The sequence below is a fragment of the Sorex fumeus genome, unplaced genomic scaffold, assembly GCF_029834395.1.
Source record: "Sorex fumeus unplaced genomic scaffold, SorFum_2.1 ptg000010l, whole genome shotgun sequence".
NCBI lineage: Eukaryota > Metazoa > Chordata > Mammalia > Eulipotyphla > Soricidae > Sorex > Sorex fumeus.
In genome coordinates this window covers 23,862,789-23,882,741 of record NW_026606067.1, presented here as the reverse complement: position 1 = coordinate 23,882,741, position 19,953 = coordinate 23,862,789, and the positions used below count along the sequence as shown (strand labels likewise).

Genomic DNA, 19,953 nt, shown 5'->3' with positions numbered 1-19,953 from the left:
CCAGAGTGAAGGTCTAGTGTTGAGGCGCTTGCCTTGGTGCGGCTGACCTGGCACCCTGTAGGAACCCGAGTGACCTCTGAGCACAGACCCCAGATCAAGCCCTGAATACTCCCAAGTGTGCCCCCAACCCCAATAATAAATAAATGAGGTCGGGGCCAGAGAGAGAGAGTGCGAGGTCAGAGGGCTGAAGCCGAGCTTTCCACGCAGGGGCGGGAGGTCTCCTGGGGGACAGGCGCCACCGTAGCAGTGTGGCCAGGACAGGGACTGCTGGGCTCTGTGCTCAGGGGCCACTCCGTGTGCTCCAGGACTGAGCCTGACCAAGTCTTGGTGTCGCGGTGACAGGGACAGCGAGTTCAGAGGGGGGTGCGGGTGGCACATTCTGGCCCTGGAGTCTGTGACAGAGCCCACATCCGCCCTCCGGAGGAGCTGCTCGGGGAAGCGGCCGAGACCCCAGGCAGGCCGAAGCCTGAGATCCTGGGAGGAGTCGCCAGAGCCCTCCCCAGAGCCAGAAAGGACATGCCCTCGTCCCCCCCCCCCCAACCATCCACACTCCCTGTCCACACTCTGCCCCCCAATGCCCACTCAGGCAGGACCACGGGAGCCCCCGGACACGAGGAGGGGCACACGCAGTGGGGGTGCAGGCTGCTTGGGTCTCACACCAGTGGCCTTCGTCGGCCGTACTGTGTTCTGTCTCAACGGCAGCAGACTTGGGGTCCCGGCCATGCATGCCCACACACCGTAAGCACATGTGCACACACATGCATGCAGTACACATGCACAACGCTCTCACCCAGCAGTTCTCTTTAGTGGTGGAGGTCTACACCACAGAGCAGGAGACCTTGGTGCCTCTGCCAAAGCCAGTTCCCTGCAAGGTCCCCACCTGGCCACACGAGCCGAGCAGGGCCAGGCCCCCGGGAACTCCCCCGAGCAGAAGGCACCGTCTCCCTCCTTCCCGTTTCCTGCCTCCACTTCCCCAGGTGTGGGTGGAAGAACTCTCCTGTCACTTCCTGTCCCAACAGCAGCCGGACCGTCCTCACTGTCAGGGCCAGGGCCGCGTCTTCAGCACCTCCTGGTCTCCCACCTTCTCCCTGGGTCTCTCACCGCCACCAAAGACCACCATGGAGCCGGGTGAGCCCCGGTCGGATGCTGCCGCCTGGCCTGTGAAGTGAGAGCACCCGCAGCCTGGCGCTGGGGAACTACCGAGTGCAGATCTGCAGACACTGCACCATGCTGGGCTGGGAAGCTCACGCCTTACCCGGCTTGAAGGCCGCTGAGCTCACACCTCACCCACACCTCACCCCTGCCGTGGCTGCCACTGAGACCCACGGTGGGAAAGGACGGGCCAGCATGACATGTGGGGCATTTACAGCAAAGCTCCGCCCTAGCAACAGGACTCCGAGCACTCAGGAATGCAAGCAAGCTGCTACAGGCACCGGGATGGGTGATGGGAGCCAGCAAGGGGCTCTGTGCTGCAGACAGGCGACACCTGCGTGAGTCAGGAGCACGGCCCAGCGGGTTCCGAAGGACGATGCCACCCCTGGCCATGCCAAGACACTGACTCAGGCGAGAAGGAATGAGGACAGGTACGGACGCATGTCAGTCCGGGGTTGCATCACCCCAACTGATGTAACAATACCACAGGAGCCATAGTGGGGCAGAGCGAGCTCCACGCCAGGCGGCAGTGCTGTGTGTGTGTACTACATGCACCTGTGTACCAGCTACACACACGAACACACCGAGTTCATGAGCATTGCCATCCCCTGAACAGATGGCACAAGCTCTCCAATCATCTGCACGTGTGCATGTGCTATGAACACACACTCGTGTGTGTGGATGGACAGCTGTGTGCATGTGCTACAGAAGACATTAATGCACGTGTGCACGCCCCACAGAGCGACCCATACACATACCACATGTGTGCACGCCCAGTGTCTGTGTGTTTGGACATATGCACACACAGGAAGACCATCAGAGTGTCCGTGTCCCTGTCTGGCATGTGTCCATGTGGTGGTCCATGAAGAGTCCCAGCCCCTGGACATCAGGAAGCAGGAACGGCCCAACCAGAACATTCGATCAGCTCAGCTGAGGGGCTGGGGCTTGGCTCTGCCCACCTGAACCTGCTCAAAGCAGCAGGATCAGCCCAAGTGTCGAAGGATGTTTGTGTGTCTGTGTGTGTGTCTGCAAGTGCGTCTGTGTCTATGTGAGTATGTCTTGTGTGTCTGTCAGTGCTGTGTGTGAACATGTCTGTCTGTGCATGTGTGTGTAAGTATGTGTATCTGTGTGTCTGTTCATGTCTGAATGTGTGTCTGTGCATGTCTGTGTGTCTGTGTATGTCTATTCATATCGGAGTGTGAGTCTGTGCATGTCTGTATGTCTACATGCGACTCCTATCTGTGTTTGTGTGTGTCTGTGCATGTGTGTCTGTGTGTGCCTGTGCATGTCTGAGTGTGTCTGTACATGTCTGTGTGCCTGTGTGTCTCTGTGTCTATGTGTCTGTGTGTGTCTGTGCATATCTGAGTGTGTGTGTCTGTGTGTGTGTATGTCCGTGTGTGAGTGTGACTGCAAGTATCCGTGTGTGTCTGTGCGTGCGTGTGTATGAGATTAGGGGTTATCTTGGGCTGCAGCTCACGAGAAACCTTTTCCTGTTTTTCTCCATAATCAGGAGGCAGACACAGGTACTCTGCAGACACAAAGGCACGAAGCACGACACCTGCACCACAAGGCCATCCTGAGCCAGTCTTGACGATGGTTCTCACGGAGAGGGGGTCAGTGATCACACGCCAGCACCGGTTCAGAGGGCATCAAGCATGCTGAGTCCCATAATGCTGACAAACACAGAGGCAAAGTCAGGCCAATAGGGGTCAACAGGGGCTAACTGGGGTCAACGGGGGCCAACGGGGGTCAACAGGGGCCAACGGGGTCAACAGGGGCTAACAGGGGGCGTTCTGAGGTCCGAGTCACAGCCCATGAGGCTGCAGAGGACAGACACATGTCCCAAGTGCACCACGGCCCATCTGCCACCCTCAGCTTCTCAAACTGGAGATGAGCTCCCAGGGCAGGGCTGGAGCACGGAAAGGAAAAGCAGGGGTGTGGGGCACCCCACAAAGCATGAACTGCTGGGGAAACAGCTACCACGCACTCTGGTCTCGAGTTCCTGTAGAACAGGAAGTAGGTGTGCAGCCACGGCACCCCATGAGCGCACACCCTCCGCACCCTACGAGTGTGAACTCTCCATGCGTGCTCACGGCTGCCCGCCCTTCTCCCCCCGGCCTCGTTTCCTTGCTGAGCCCCTCTTTCCTACAGGCTGGTCTTTTAGTCACACGCTGTGGTCCCCATAGATACAATTTTTATTCTTTTTTAGGAAGGGTAAGTTTGGGCCACACCTGGCGGTGCTCAGGAATTACTCCTGGCTCTGTGCTCAGGAGTTACTCCTGGCAAGACTTGGGAAACCATATGTGATGCTTGGGATGGAATCTGGAATGACCAGGTGCAGGCAAATGCCCTACCCTCTGCACTATCTCTCTGGACCCTGGACACAATTTTTAACTATGGCTCCATGGCATAGCCGAGGGGTGCACAGGGCCAGATGGCTGGGCTGACACAGAGATAGCCTCCCTTCTTGATCTGAGCTTCTGTGTACGCATAGCCTACAGTGGTTAGTGATCGTGCCTGGTATGAATCCAGTATGCACCCGATTTGGGTTCAATTCATGGCACAACATGGTTCCCAGGGCCTCGCCAGAAGCAGCCCTGAAGGTCCCAACTCTGCTGGGGTGATTTGGGGATCCCAGCACTGCAGGGTCTGGGCAACACACCGTCTGGGTTCTTGCACTAAACCATCAGTCCAGTGGCCAAGAATCATGAACAGGGTCCCCAGACGTCCTTAGCACCGCTTGGGAGATGTCACCCTCCCTCAAAAAGGGAAGAATGGTGAGGCACTCCAGCAGCATGGGGACACATATCAGTTGCCAAAGCCTTTGTACATCAGCAAAAATAATGACAACAGCTCCTGGGAAATGAACAAGAGTAGGAACCAAGCCCACTGTCTGCAGCGTGGGTGGCCCCAAATCCCTGTGGACTAGGATCATCTCACCATCCCCACCAACACACACACACACACACACACACACACACACACACACACGCACAAACTCAGAAGAGGTGTTTTGGAAAACATTCTTTGACAGAAAAAGCAGCAGTCACTTAAGGCGTCTGTGTGAGGGTGCTGTCGACAGCGCTCAGTGGTGCAGGGGGCTGGGGGTGCAAGAAAATCGCCGAGTATCTGAACAAGAGCCACGACCATGGCAGTTCTGCACTCCCGGTAACTTGGAGCTTATGCAGTTCCTAGAAGTGAGTGGAACACGGCTGACTCAGAGCGGCCTGCGGTGTTCCCCAAGTGGGAGAGGTCGCAAGGGAGGCAGGCAGAGAAGGGGAACATGAATATCTATCTCTGGTTTTGTTTCTTGGGACAAGAAGCCCAATGGGCTCAGACCTGACTCCTGGCTCTTTGCTCAGAGATCGCTCTGACGGGCTCACTGCTATACAATGCCAGGGGTCAGTCTTGTACAAGTGCCTTACTAGCTGTCCATCTCTAGTGGACATCTTTGTAGTCTTTGCTCCTGAAACAATCTTCACGATGTTAATGTCATTTTTCAAAAATTCTCTCCGGGTCCAAGGCGATGGGTCCAAAGGTTGGAGCGCACCCCCCAAACATACATGCAGGTGGCCTCTAGTTTCAAGTCAGCACACAGTGGGCCGAGCTCTGATTCGACAGGCCTGCACTGCAGAGTCAGATGTCCCGAGAGCCCAGGGCCCAAGTTCCCCTCGGGAGGTGACCCCAAAACACGAATGCTCCATGTCTCCCAAACACCCTCTTCTGGAAAACCAGTAAGGTCTTCGTCACCCCATCGGCTATAGCATCGCCTGGGCCAGCACTGTGTGAGGAACGTGGGTGCACGGGCCCTCGGCGGTCCTCTTAGACACAGGTGTGCCTGCTGTGTGGACACAGAATGCCCTCTGGGAAGACCCTGGGAGCGCAGTGTTCACTCAGCTACCCAGGCACCATCGCCGGCATGTCCCGGCTCCAAAAATAACCAACTGATTCAGAGCAAAGGGGAAGGCTCTACTTTTGGATGGCAGGGCAAACTTGTGGGAAGCCGGAGCCTGTGACCAGCCAGATTCCCACAGCTTGGGCAGACGGGGGGACGCTGGCCTGAGAGCCGCACTGCAGAAGACACTCCCGCAGAGCTCCGGGGGCACTGCAGCCCCCCACCCCCACCTGGCCAGCCCAGAGACATGCACACCGACCCAGCATGGTCCCCCAAGGCAGAGCTGGCAACTGTACAGGAACGAGCATGTGTCCCACCGTCTCAATTCTTGGTCTTCCCCACGTCCAGTCCGCTCTGCCTAAAAAGGGCGACAACTGGAAGAATAGCTGCATCTTATTCCTAAGAAAAGCAGAAACTGTAAAAGGAAGAAAACATAAAAACTACAAGGTGGCAGGCTCAGTGGCAAACTTTTTCATGCACTCCCCCCGCCTCCCCCAGTCAGGAAGCATTTTTCAGTGGTGAGTTTAGGGAGCACAGGGACCACAGCCCAAACAACCGGATCAGACCCTTGAGCAGGAGGTCCCAGAGGATGCACTGCAGTGTCAAGGACCTCTGGGGCCACTTAGGCAATGCTCAGGGGCCTCAAGGGTTGCACCGAGTGGTGCTAGGAATTGAACCATGGTCAGACACATACAAAGCAAGCACCTGAAGTGCAATACTATCTTCCCGGATGCTCCTCTACTAACTTCCTATCTTTGCTCTTAAACGCTCATCCTGCAAAGGGCAGCTGGGACCCAGAACCCCCAGTTACCCCATTACTGTCTAAACACTGCCTCAGACACCTCGATATACAGTTCAAGCTCTTCTCCCTCGTGGCGCTGTTTTCTTGCCCTTTGCACACTCCATAGCCCTCTGCTCGCCTCTCTGTACAAAGCTACAAAACTGTAAGCCGAGTTCTCTCCTAACTCCCAAGCCGGCTTCCTCCTGTCTGACAGAGACCGAGCACGTGCACAAGCTCCCCTGCAAACTCTGCGCTCACAAAAGAATGGCTGCTTCTTTTTCTTAAGAAACGGCTGTCCTTGGCTGTCTTGGGCACAGAGGCGAATGGGAGAGAAGGGAAGAGGAAGGACAGCATGGTGATGGCATGGCAGAATAACCCACCCTGTCCGGCACCTTCAATCCAGACGAGCATCGGCCTCCAGAGCTACAAGCCAGGCAGAGCCAGTGCGACAAAGATGGCTGCACTCTTTTCCCAGCTGAAAATCAATCTGGGACAGGACAGGGCACAGATGCTCAGAGCTCCACTTGACAAACAACTTGGCCAGAGTCCAAACTGCAAATGGCGACGCCACCACAAATCTGAGCTATTCCGGCATGGCGACTGGCCCGGCTCCTCTCTAGGTGGCACTGGGTAGCAGATGTGGGGAGGCAGTTGTGGGATCAGGGGGAGGGAGTCAACGCGGGGGCACGTTTACTTTCCAGCCAGGAGGGGGCAGGAAGGAGGAGGTTCCAGGAAGGAAGGAAGGGGCACTCTCTGGTGAGACTATGCAAAGGGCATTTCACAGCACAGCAGCAAACACAGGTGTTCAAAGCAAGCCACGGGAGGGACTTACCAACGCACGAAAACATGCCAACGTGTAGGAAAACCAAACACCACATTGCGCTCACCGGGAAACATACTAGCTGTTCATCCTGTGAGGAACTCACAGAGATCAGTGCTGCCGATTACATGAGAAGGTTGACGGGAAAGGAGAGAGAACAGAAATAAATCTGTCTTTATTCACCACCAACACTGTCTTAACCACCATCAACAACATTGTCCCAAACATCACCACCGCCAACACGAATCCAAGCATCACTAAGTGTCCTAAGCAACACTATCACTGTCCCAACCATCACCAAAAACATCCCAACCATCACCAACAATGTCCCAGCCATCACCACCACTGACACCATCCCAACCACCACCAAAACTATTACCTCTACCAGCACCATCACAACCTCTACCAACACCATTACCACCGTCAAGACAACACCAATACTGTCACCAACTCTGTCATCACCAACACTGTCAACAATCACCTCTACCATCATCATAAATACCTCCAACACTATCACCACCACCATTAACACGACTAACACCAACACTGTCACCAACCATCACCTCTGCCACCAGTAACTTTACCACTGCCACCAACACTGTTACCATCACCACCACCTCTACCAACAATACCTGCAGCACCAAATCCTACCCCACTGCCTTCACCTCCCCACCATTACCCTCTCTAATGCTACTGAGGACTGACCAGGTTTGGCTTTCATTCTGAGCACTTACAGGGGGGTCTCGCAACCCCCCTCCAGGAGTCAGGAGGTGGCCACCACACAACGGACATCAAGAAGCCATCTCACCCTGAGCAAGAAGGAATTTTCTCCAGAAAGGGATGCCACTCCATCCCCACTCCCAGAGCACCCTGAGGTCAATCTTTGAATTTTTTCAGGAAGAGGAGCACCTGCTCCTATCCGGGCCATCTGGAAGAGCTGGAGCAAAGACTCTCTGGACAAGCAGACAGCTGAGAAAGGGCTGACAGAGGCTGAGGTGGCTGAGGCTGACCTTCAGAGCAAGCCACTGTCCACACATTGACCTAGACTTCATTGACCTCTCCTCTACCACCCAAACTATACTGACGGATACTTCTACTTTATTTTTATCTTTTTTTGGAGGGGGGGGTGTCACACCTGGCAATGCTCAGGGGCTTGTCCTGGCTCTGCACTCAGAAATTACCACTGGAGGTGCTTGGGGGACCATATGGGATGCCGGGGATCGAACCCAGATCAGCCGCATGCAAAGCAAATGCATTAACTGTTGGACTATCACTCCAGCCCCACTGGTGGGTCTTCTAAAGGCAGACGCAGGAGCGATGGGCTAGGCCACAGCAGCCTTTTCTTTGTAGGCAGGGGCTGAACAACTGCTGGACACAGACAGATCCCACAGGTCGGGAAGCAGGCCCAAATATCCACCTCTCTGGGTTCTCTCCCCACCATATTGCACGGATAGTGGCTCCACGCTCACCCATAGCCCCAGAGGAGCACTGGCTCCGCCTGGCCGATGCGTCCACCGTGGCCTGCAGTGTCCTGAAGCTCGCCAAAGCCAACAGCCTAGCGAGAAGTCTCTGTCCAGTTGCTGGTGCCCAGCTGGGCAGGAGGGGGATTAAGGAAGGGGAAGACTGAGAGGGGGATCACCCAACTGGACCAGGTCCAAGGGGACAGAGAGAGCCAGCAGGGAGGACGATCAGCACCCGACCCACTTCACAGGCTGGACTCCTTGCCCCAGGTCCCCACACTGAACAGGCCTGGGAGGGTGTGCTGGCCCAGATCCAGCTGGAACTGTAACCGAGAGGTGCTGGTGCGGTCCACTGTCTTTCTCAAGTCTCACCCGAAAGGGAGGACATGGACCCAATCACTCACTAAGGCAGGTGCACAATCGCAAACCATGACTGCTTCGGACCTCAGGCCTGAAACAGGGTGATCCGAACTTGAAGCACAAAGGTGTTTTGGTGTTTTATTTTAATTGTGGGTGTTCAGGCCAAACTCAGCAATACTCAAGGGTCACTCCTCAGTCTCCTCGGGAGTGACCCCAGAGAGTGCCAAGGGAACAATACGCAGTCCCAGGATCAACCCTGCATCATGTGTGTTTGCCTGGGGAAAGTTCCAGAAGCACATGTGAGGTGTGGGTAGGGTGAAACTGAGGATGAAAGCACATGGAAGAGGCCAGGAGACAGGGCAGCAGTTATGCCCAGCAAGCACCCAGTCCAGGTTCAAGTCCTGGCACCCTTGACTCTCCCCAAGCAATGCTGCCTGCAGCCTGGAGACCTTCAGCCCTGCCAGGGTGGACCCAGGGACCTCCAGTACTGTAAGGCCAAGCAGCACCACAACCGCTTGGCTTGGCTGACCCAAAATCATCAGTGGGGTCCCCAGACTGCTAACCATTCAGCTCCCCAAAAGAGACTCAGACGGTAAAATGGAAGAGATCCTTTGGCCCAGATAAGTTCCACTCCCCGAAGTCTGTCTGAGACTCATATATGTGCAAGAAAGTGCCTGGTCTTTAAGCAAAGTGGAAAAAAAACAAAAGGCTTCCTCAGAGAAAGCAGCAGGTGAGGGAGCATCCAGGTACAATGGAATGTGAGTGAGGAGGTCCAGTATGCACTACCCAAGTGCCACCCAGCATGGAGTCAGCACAGAGACGGAAGAGGAAAGTGCTGGTAATGAAAGCAGAAAAGGGGTAGGATGTTTACAAAGTGGCTGATGAGGGCACCCCAAGGCCAGAGAAGAGAGGAGAAGAGGGAGACAGGCTTTACTGCTAGCATCATGCACTGTGCTTATTCTGCACCCGTGCATTCCCCCTTCCCAAATTAAAAAAAAAAAAACCTAATGGTATATGAAGTCTACACTCAATGCATTTCTCTCTGCCCTCAAAAGAATGTCAAAGCCAAGACTGTTCACAGCAAAATGATCCATTATGTGAACCCAGAAAGTCAGCCAGAGTTCACTGGATTGTCACTCTGAAATCACAAATAAAAATTGTAATTGTTCCTAAATCAGGTCTCTGTGGAGAAGGCCGGGTTTCTAAGTATAGATTTTCCAAACAAGACACAGAAACAGTGCCTTTTCTTTTAGAAAATAACTCTTGGTTTTGTTTGATGTCTCCAAACACAGAAACTCACTCACATGGCAGGAAACTGCCTTCAAAAGCCGCCATGTTCCCTGCTGGAGCGTCCAGAGGAGAAAGGCAACAGGCAGGCATCATGCCAGAGCCTGCCCGTCACCTGGGGCACTGCGGCCCTGAGTGGACACGAGTCACAAAGCTGGGATATTTGCACATGTCACACAGTTCTAAGATGCAGATGTTGAAAGTGGGCATCCTGCAAGAGACTCAGTGACGTGGATCCACGTGACTGACATAGGTGAGGCCACTACAAAAATTCCCAGCAGAGACACTGCAGCATTGTGGGCCCCTGAGGGGCGCAGGCTGGAGTCACAGTGAGAACCCCCCGGACCCTTCCTAGTTGGGTTCCCCTATACACAGCCTCAGGAAGTACAAACCCTTCAGCTCACTGGCGCTGGCCCGTGCCACCGTGGCTGGCACCTGAACGTGGTTTAACAAGCACAAGTGCAAGAGCTGCATCCATGCGTTAGAGACCCCACCTTCTGCGTTCTTCCCCAGGCCACCGCTTGGATTCTCTGGAAGTTTCTCCACCTGGGGCTCCTCTCCTCAAGGATACCGCCACCCCCTTTCCTGAATTCAGCCCCAGGGGCTGGAATTTATCTGGGCCAAAGGCCCTGTGCCACCACATCATTGTCACCACTTATTGCAAAGTCAGACAATGAGCAGTGAGCTGAAATCTCTGCAGACTACCAGCCCTGAAGCATCTCTCAGCATCGGAGTGGCTGGAGATAAACCCGGTGAACACACAGCACTCTTAAACATGCTTCCATGCCCACTTTCCTTACAATGAACATGTTTAAACATCCTTCCACATCCATTTTCCTTACAATGAACACACGTGGTGCACTTAAACATGCTTCCATTTTCCTTTTGAAAGTGGTGGTTTTCAAAGTCGGAGCTGTCAGGCAGTGAAATGACAGATGATAGGTGAGTGGGGCACCTGGATCCATTGCCCATTCATGCCTTCATTCCGAGCTCCCTCAGACCCCCCCTTCCACAAGACTCCTCTCCTGTCCGAGCCTTCGCTCCTGAACAGAGACAGATTCGGAACCTGCTCTCAACCCAGTGAGCCAAGTGCTGAAACCCATCTTGGGAAGAACACTGTGGCGTTTCAGAGCCATGGGGGACCAGGGGTTCAGCGACAGATGCTGAAAGGTGGACAGCGATCCAGGGTCTGCACAAAGAATCTGGAAAATACTGGAAAGCAGCAGAGAATCTTGACCACACATAGGCGTGAACGGGCTATGTCCCCTCCGTCCTGGAAGCGGTGAGAGCAGTTTATGCGGGTGGCAAAGCCACAGAAGGCTGGTTCATCACTGGCTTAAGGACTCAAAACACTCCTGAGGGACTGAAGAGTTACGGAACAGTGGGTAGGGCTCTTGTTATGCACATGGCAAATTGAGGTCCAGTTGCTGGCATGGTCCCCAAAACTACCAAGAGTGATCCCTGTCATGGTGTTTCACTAACAAAAATTTTAAAAAAATGTAAATGATGGAGAATGGGCACTGGTGGAGGGATGGGTACCAGATCATTGTATAACTGAAACCCAAGCATAAAAATTTGTAAGTCTACAACTGTACCTCATGGTGTTTCACTAATACAAATTTAAAAAAAAAGTTATCTCTGAGCACCACTGGGTGTAGCTCAAACACACACACACACGCACACACACACACACACACACACACACACGACAGAACCAAAAAAGAACATTTATAAGAAGGGATTCACTGGATTCCATGGAAGTTAATGATTTTCACATTAAGCAGCAGTCTATCAAGTTTTAAGTCCATCCCAAAGTTCAAGAAATAACATCACAAACAGTAAAATGCAGAAGACAGAGCAGGGTCCGAATGCCATGCTCCTCTCTGCACATCTTAACGGTGTTCCACGCAGGTCAATGACCCGCTCTCAGTCTTACGCATAGCCCAACAACACGTGGAGGAAGGCGTGAGCACTCCAGGGCCCCTCGGCTCAGGGTCGCAGCCCACCAGGCCCTATCAGCTTGCAACCCAGCAGAGATTGGAAGCTGCACAAGCACTTTCAGAGAACAAGCCAGGGCTGACGGGAGCAGCACCCAGAGAGCACTCAGGGCTGAGCCAGGCTTTGCACCGCAGGATGCCCAGCCCATCCCCGGCACCTCCGTACTCCTCCAGTGCAGAGAGGTCCAACATCCAAAAGGAGGAAGAAAGGAAGGCTTGAACCCCTTTCCCATCTACACAGGCAGGCTTCTTTTCTCGTGCCATCCCTTCCTGTGCTTTGCTGATATCCGTTTTAACAAGAGTGGGACGGGCCTCCCTCCAGGCGCCCATCTCTAGCACTGGCTCTCTCTGGGGCTCCCCAAGCCTCTGCTGCAGCTCCTCACGGTTGCTTCCCGGGTTAGGGGACCACAGACCCCGCAGGGTGGAGCTATTTTTTTTTTTGTTTGCTTTTTGGGTCACACCCAGCGATGCTCAGGGATTACTCCTGGCTCATGCACTCAGGAATCACTCCTGGTGGTGCTCGGGGAACTATGTGGGATGCCGGGAATCAAACCCGGGTAGGCCTGTGCAAGGCAAACGCCTTACCCACTGTGCTATCGCTCCAGCCCCCTGGAGCTATTTCTTTTGTAGGTGTGTTGGGGGTGACATCCGGTGGTGTTTCGGGGCAACTCCCAGCTTGGTGCAGGCAGGTGAGTGGGGTCACTGCGTGGATGGAACCTGGGCCTCCCACCTGCTCAGCCCTCTCTGCCTGTTCTGATTTGGGGAGCTCCCTTCTCTCTTCCAGCAGTGCCTGCAGCTCCTGGCCCAGGACACAGCCTGTGGTCAGACCCCAAGGACAGGGGTTATGGACCAGCATGTCTTCAAGGGCCAGTGAAGCTCAGAGCCATCTCCCATCTCCCATGCCGCCTGGGAGGCATGGGTTCTGGGTTTGGGGATTAAGTGGCTTCCTGTTCCGGGACTTTCCCAGGGGGCCCATCTGCCCCACACAGACACACCAGAGCTCAGTCAGCCAGCATCCCTCAGGAGCCCTCTGAGAACCAGAAACAGACTCGATGGACCCAGTCGCCCACAGGCTATGAGCGCCCAACAGTGCAGGTGCACACACGGTGGGCCAGGAGAGATGAGGCAGCAGGTCTGTATGGCGCCTCCCTGGACGCCACCCACAGGGGCAGGCGTGCAGCTTCACCATCAGCCCACGGGGCAGAGGTTCGAGGACAGGCCGCTCTCACTCCCACTGCAGACCCTGGGGCTGCGAGAGCCCGGAGCACTCTGCCAGGAGTAGGGGCCGCCCCAAAGAACAAACCACAGGAGGTCCCTCACAGGTACCCTGGGCCAGATGCACGTCTGAGAGCTTGTGTTGGCTGAGCCATGACTCCTGTGCATGACTGGGGGAGGGCTCAGGGCAAGAGCCAGACGCTGAACAGCAGTGAGAAGGTCTGTCCTGCACGGCAGACTCTGTGAAAACCAATCATCAAAAAAGAAGTCCAGGTGACAGAACCCCCAGGAAGTCCCCAGGGTGCTGGTGCTCAAGTTACTCCAGCAGAGACCCGAGGCCTGGGAGGGGTCAGTGATGGGCAGAAGCCCAGGATGACTCGGGAGGAAAACCCAGAGGAAGGTAGGGGCTGAGAACCACAGCCTGAGGCCAGGCACCAGGCACGGGCCACCTGCCCCAGCCGGCCAGTCCCCAGCTGAGGGCAACACAGAACAGAGCCCTAGGTCATACTGGGCTCTCGGTTCGGTGTTATTCTAAAACCTGGATTTCCCAGCAAAGACTGCGCTCCCTGGAAAGGGAGGCTGTTCTGTGGCTCCGCCCCCTGAGAGCACCCTGGGGAAAGCCGGAGCCCCCAGGCCACTGGCTCCAGGGACCCCACACAGCGGCCAGCGCCCACCTTGGAGGCGCAGGCCTCCATCCACTGCCCCCATGCAGGGCCGAATCATCCACCCCACGTTCCTGGGAAGAACGCGGGCAAGCCCAGGCACAGAACCGCAGCAAGACTGGATTTCCCGGTGACCTCATACACACATACACGTGTTCTCACATGCACACACACAGACACTCTCACATGAATGCAAACACATACACCCACTCACACACGCCCTCACATATACCTACAATCATACACACATGCCCTCACATATACAAACTCACACTCACACACATACAAACACCCCCCGCTCACATGCATACACACATTTCTACTCATTCATACACACATACAAGCTCACACTCACACAAATACGCTCACATACATACTCACACAAACTCACACATATACTCACACACACAGCCACAACACACACCTTCACATATCCTCACACTCAAACTCAGTAATACACTCACACCTCCCCAACATGCACACACACACATTCTCACACTGTCATTCACACACACTGTAGCTCACATTCACACACTCAGAGTGCAGCCGCCCTGCGCCAGGGTCCCTGCGAGCTGAGCCAGGGTCTGCTGGGGCCAGGCCAGGTCTGGGAGGGACACAGGGACACGCCCCCGGACCCTCCCTGGGAGCCGTGGGAGGACAGCGACCCCAGGGCTTGCCTGGGAGCACGGCGCATTCCTGCTCACCAGATGGCTGCCTCAGATATGCCGACTTTCCTGTCCCACATCATTCTTGCCAGATCAGTGCAGCGCTAAGCAAACACCGCGCATGGGAGAGGCAGCTGGGAGTGACCCAGACGCAGCTTCCCGGGATGGTAAATATTTATTTTCATTAGAGACAGAATCAAATGGAAATAAAGAGCAGTCAAGGCTCGGAAACACTGGATCAGCTCTGGCACCCGGGAGCGTAAGCGGGGCAGGGACACAGCGCCACCAGCCAGAGAGGAAAGCCACATGTGCACTTCCCTGCCCCCTTCGACCAGCCCTGGCACCTTCTGCCTCCCAGAGCCTGCGGGGGCAGGGGCCCCCCACTCACACACTCGTGGTTCGAGTCCTCTGGGATACTCTTTCTTCCCCAATTCCCAAACTGGGCCGGAAAGAGAGTCCAGCGGGCAGGGCGCTGGCCTTGCAGGTAACCGGTCCTCATTCAATCCCAGCATGTAGGATCCCCAGATCACTGCCAGCAGCGATGCCTAGGCACCCCTGGGTATGTTCCCCCAAATTATTAGCGAATCAAAATGTGAAAAGGAATAAGAGAGAAGAGAAACAAAGGGAGAGAGAGAAAAAGAGGAAGAGGGAGCAATGGGAGAGAGGAGGGGATGGAGATGAAAAGCCTAGGAGAGGAAGGGCGGGGGAGGGGAGGCAGCAGAGAGCATGAGCTGGGTGTGGATCCCAAAAGATAAAAAGGTCAAGATCGAGGTTTTCCCACTCTCAGGCTTTCACACAGGCTCCAGTGAGCAAGGAAGATGGCCTCTTCCCACACAGAAGGCCTGAGCGTGCCCAGGCGTGGGTCAAGGAGGAAAGCCTGGCGGAAGCAAGGGCTGAACCCGTCTAGGCCTTCTCGGCAGCGCCCACGGCAGGGAAGCGAGGCCCGGGACGGAAGTGCAGGGGCCCATGTGCTAAGCGCAGGGACAAGATGAGGGCTCCCCCCCGGCCCCCGGCCTGGCTCTGCCACTGCTGCTCCCAAGGGGCACACAGCCAAGCTCCCCTGTGGGAATGGGGGGCCCAGGAGTTGCCAGGCAGAAGCCCCTCCTCCTCCAGCCCCTCCTGGTTCTGTCTTGTCCTTTGCTTGGGCCGCAGTGGGCTGGGAGGGGTCTCGTGATTCCGAGGCTGTGAGTAAACACAGACCCCTCACGCATCCCCTCAGACCCTTTCCTGAGCAGACATAGCGGCCCGCACCTGCAGCCCACAGGGCAGGGGCACCCCGAGGGTCCACCTTGTCTGTCCCACTAGGGCAAGTCACACCCCGTGGGTGGCTCCGGGCCCACCATTGCTTCACAGCAGGGGCGTGGCAGCGCTGTGGGCTCTCCTGCACAGAGAGCGACGCTGACCTCCAAAGGGCCTGGCTTTTGTGGCTGCTTGCTTTAAAGGCAGTTAAAGACAGTGAAATAACAGTCACTGAAGTGTGTGCCAACAAACTGCGCATGTCTAGGATTTACAAAAACATCCGATTTCTGGTTCAGCGAAAAGCCCATTACTTGGATTGAGGAGGACTGCATGACAGCTGGGGCGATACCAAGGGCCCCAAGACTCGCTGCAGCAGGCTGGGCGGCTCCGAGCAGCTTCCACGGTGCCCCCCGGCTGCCCAGTGGCGTGGCTGGGCTGGGGCTCACCCTTGCCCCCCGATCTCCCCTTGCTTTCCTGTCCACCAAGGGCCCCTTCCTAGCCAGTGCTCTCCAGCCTCTAGCGATTTCCAAATGAGTTATGAAATTCTCAGAGTGAAACAAGTGTGCCAGAGAAATCTATGCTAGAGGAGCCAAGCCCAGAGACAGTATTGCAATTCTCCGAAATAGGTCCAGGAGGTGCCAACAAGGCACAGAGGTACCCACAGCAACCACCAACACACTTTTTTTTTTTGTGCTGGGATCATACTCGGTGGTACTCAGGGCTTACTCCTAGTTGTCCTGAGGGGTCACTCCTGGCTCTGGTCAGTGGTCACACCTGGCTGTGATCAGGGCTTATTGCTGGCTGGGCTCAGGGCTTACTCCTGGCTGTACTCAGGGGTCACTCCCAGATGTGCTCAGGATTTCCTTCTGGCTGTACTCAGGGTTTCCTCCTGGTGAGGCTCAGGGTCACTCCTGACCACGTGAACCTAGCAGTGCTCTGAGATGACTCCTGGAGGTGCTCGGGAGAACCTATGTTCTTGGGTGTCAGGGATCCAATCAGGGTCAGCTGCATTGCAAGACAAGCACTGAACCCCTGTAACCTCTGGTTCAAACCCCCGATGCTCTGAAGAGCAAAGCGGAGACAGAAATAGCAGCTCTTGTCTCTGCAGACATCCCGACCTCCCCGGATGGACAGCAAGATGCAAACCCTCCCAGTGCTCACAGAGAGCCCCCCACCTCACAATCCCTGCCCACCCCAGTGATGTCAGCCCCATAGGGCAACACCCACAACCATAGGCAATGCCGTCTGCCACTGGAGACCCTGAAGACCCAGTCCAACAGAGCAAATCTGGGGGCCTGACAGAGGAGTTGGGTCACACCCAGTGCTCGGGGCTTACCCTGGCTCTGACCTCAGGAATGAGTCCGGGCAGGGCTTGGGGGACCCTGTGCAGTGTTGGAAACCAAACCTGGGTCGGCCATGTAGTTGAGTGCCTGCACCCCGTACTGTTGCTCAGCCCAAGAAACGGAACCTTCAGCAAACGATCTAGGAAATAAAGTGCATAAGGCACAGCCCGAGTTTCATGAGGAAAACCAGAGGTGAATGCTGCAGCATCATGAGGAGGAAACGACTCTTGGTGAGAAGCCATAGCAGACAACCATCCTCTGTGCTGCTTGCAAATCCAACACAGGGCTGAATTATTTCCAGAATCGGGGCCTTTTCAAGGGCATGAAGAGCAAGGAACTCAAGCAGGACATTCTTCATGACCAGCCAGTGCATGAGGAAGACAAGGAAACTGAGTCACGAGCGATACAGAACTTGCCCAATACCAAAAGAGTTATGTAGGGGCAGGAAGCGAGAGCTCAGGTTTCCGGGATCCCACAGGAGCGACTCAGTGGAAAAGGGAGGGAGGGAGAAAGGACTCGTTTTACAGGGCTAGGGATGCCTGGGGGCCCACTGCCACTAGAAACGGCCTGTTTAGATAGCTGAGGTCAGGGCAAGGAAAGCCACGCTAGGTAGAGCAGAAGTACACATGTGCCCACAGTCTCACTCGCTCCCCATCCCAAACCCTCGCCCTTCTGGGTCAAACAGCACTTTATGGTGAAATGTCCTTTTAACAGCATTTGATCACTAGTGGAATCAGAATCTATTTGATAAGGACTTACGGACGCCAGACGCTGCACCGCAGACAATTTTCATATGTGACCAGTTGTCTGAACTCGCCTCCCAGAATCAAAATACAGCCATGGAAAAGCTCCCCGAGATTTTACCACAGGATCCCCAAACTAAACACAGCAGAGAGGGGGTGTTTTGATGGGCGAGTTACTATAAAATTCGGGATGTTTTTGTTGGTGATGTTGCTTTTCTCATGGGAGGTGAGGAGTAAGGGTCCTTAAGCAGTGTCAGGAGGCCTGGGGACTCCACTAGCAATTTTTTGCCATTGCAGCCGACAGTTCAGTGAAATGGCCCGAGGGTGTGGTGCTGTTCAAACCTGCTGTGCTGGGAGTGCGGAGGCCACCTTGGGGCTTCCAGGGCCAAACCCACCGATGCTCAGGGGACCACGTGGTGCCGAGAATCCCTCCTGAGGTGGGACCTCTGGGCTATTTCCTGCCCTTCCTTTTTCTTCAAAGTCTAGGATATGTAGAAGGGATGACAGCAGACAGCAAAGAGGTGGAGCAGAGCAGACAAGTGGACATCAACGACCCATGAGGTCAAGAGCACAGGAAGTGCCATGGGAACCTGCAGGCGCTGAAGCAGCGGGTTGACCCTCACTCCCTCTACCGTCCCAGGCCAGACCACAGCAGACCCATGCATGACCTTCCCCAGGATGATGCACTGGTCAGCCAGCCCAGGGACCCCAAGAACCAGCTGTTTCCAACATCTCAGGGGGCAGAGGAGATCTCATTGAGAAGTAGGCTTGACAGAATAGTCAGAACTACACAGGAGACCAGCTTAGATGCAACCCTTCAGAACTATCTTGTCTAGTCTTGACTCACACATAGCCTTGATTCCCTTTCCAGAGCCATCTTACACAAGCCGTGGTCAGTCTATACAAATTCGGAACAGAAGTCATTTTACTCAATGCACATTTTTCCTGCTGCGATGATGCCAGAATTTGAGAAAAATTATGTCAGGATGGATCTAGGTGAGGGGTTACATACTACTGAGCCACGCTAGGCACAAACCCAAGCCGCCGAGTCTCCGATAGGCCCGGGAGGAAGGGACGATGCAGGGCAGAGAGAAGCGGAGTCAGTTTCTGCAACAAGCCACTTCCCAGCCAACACCACGCAAAACAGAGGGCAGCTCTCGGACACCTGGCAGACCAGCTCTGAGCTCACCCTGCTCACTAGCGCTTGAAAGCCCAGTCTGGCACCAGGATGTTCCTCCGAGGTGCACGGCAGGCCTGAGGCCCGAGTTGCACCCCCAGCACCCAAGGGAGCAGCACCCCTCGAGCTGCTGTTTGCAGCCTGTTTGCCCTCACAACAGCACCACAACCTAAAAGTGTTCGCAACAAAGCATCCCACTCACTGATCAATGAAATTCTACGAATGTGAAACCCGTCCTTCTATCTCCCAAGACAGCAAGCAATGCAAACACAGTGGCTTACGGTAGAGCTCATAAACCTCCATGCAACTGACAATTGCTATAAGTTTATATGGGGACTCCCCAACAGTGTTCAGGGGTCACCAGGAATACATGTGCTGTGTCTCTGGGGCTCTGCGGCACCAGGGATAGAAGCCAGGGTCTCTGTGTAACTGTGGCCCTGTGAGCTCTGCCCTGCCCTGCTGTTCTTCAGAAAGGAACAAACCAGGACACAGGGACTGGAGTCTGTGCAGCTTTGAGCCTGTCTGTCTACATGCCAACAACAGCCAAGACGAGCAGGTCCAAGAGCCGCAGCGGCTGGAGGGCAACTTGCCTGTTCCCCACAGCACAGCCGTGGGTGCGGGGCAAGTTCGCACAGGTACTGAGAATGTCTGCACGGCGGGAACAACTCTCTCCTTGGAAAGGCTAAGGCCACAGTGTCCCCTCTCCACGCCTGAGAAGGGGACAGGGCCAGGAAACCAGTCCCCACTGGCAGCACTATCAGCACCATCTGGGTTTTTCTTTTCGACTTTCACAGCATGGGCACACCCTCTTTGTTTTTTGAGTTTTATTGGGCGTTTTCTGTACAAGAATTCTAGCATGAGGCCTGTGATGATGCTGTGAAGCACGGTAATGGCATCATTTCAGACATCCCGCCTTCCTCGGGTGCTTGGGCGCTGGCAGCTGCGCCCGCCATCAGGAGGAGCTTCCTGTCTGCACCCGAGAGCAGGGGCCCTTCTTCCCAAAATGGGGTATTCCCCCAGCCACAGAACCCTATTCCACACCGCCGGTCAGCTCAAGCAACGTTCTCTTTGCCCTTTTGTGGGGCACGGCTCCTCCAAGAAGCACTCAGGGTGCCCAGGGCTACTCTGGTGATTCTCAGCCGGTCCAGAGATGCCAT

The 19,953-nt window shown here is 55.2% G+C and overlaps 1 protein-coding gene across 1 annotated transcript in view; it reads right to left on the bottom strand.

Moving 5' to 3' along the window:
- The window catches only part of PTPN14 (protein tyrosine phosphatase non-receptor type 14), a 52,886-nt gene extending 43,083 nt beyond the window's left edge, over window positions 1–9,803 (bottom strand). Inside the window, exon 1 of the mRNA XM_056110547.1 lies at window positions 9,773–9,803. Coding sequence (XP_055966522.1) covers window positions 9,773–9,803 — 31 coding nt within the window. The remainder of the gene's footprint in view (window positions 1–9,772) is intronic.
- Window positions 9,804–19,953: the final 10,150 nt, after the last annotated feature.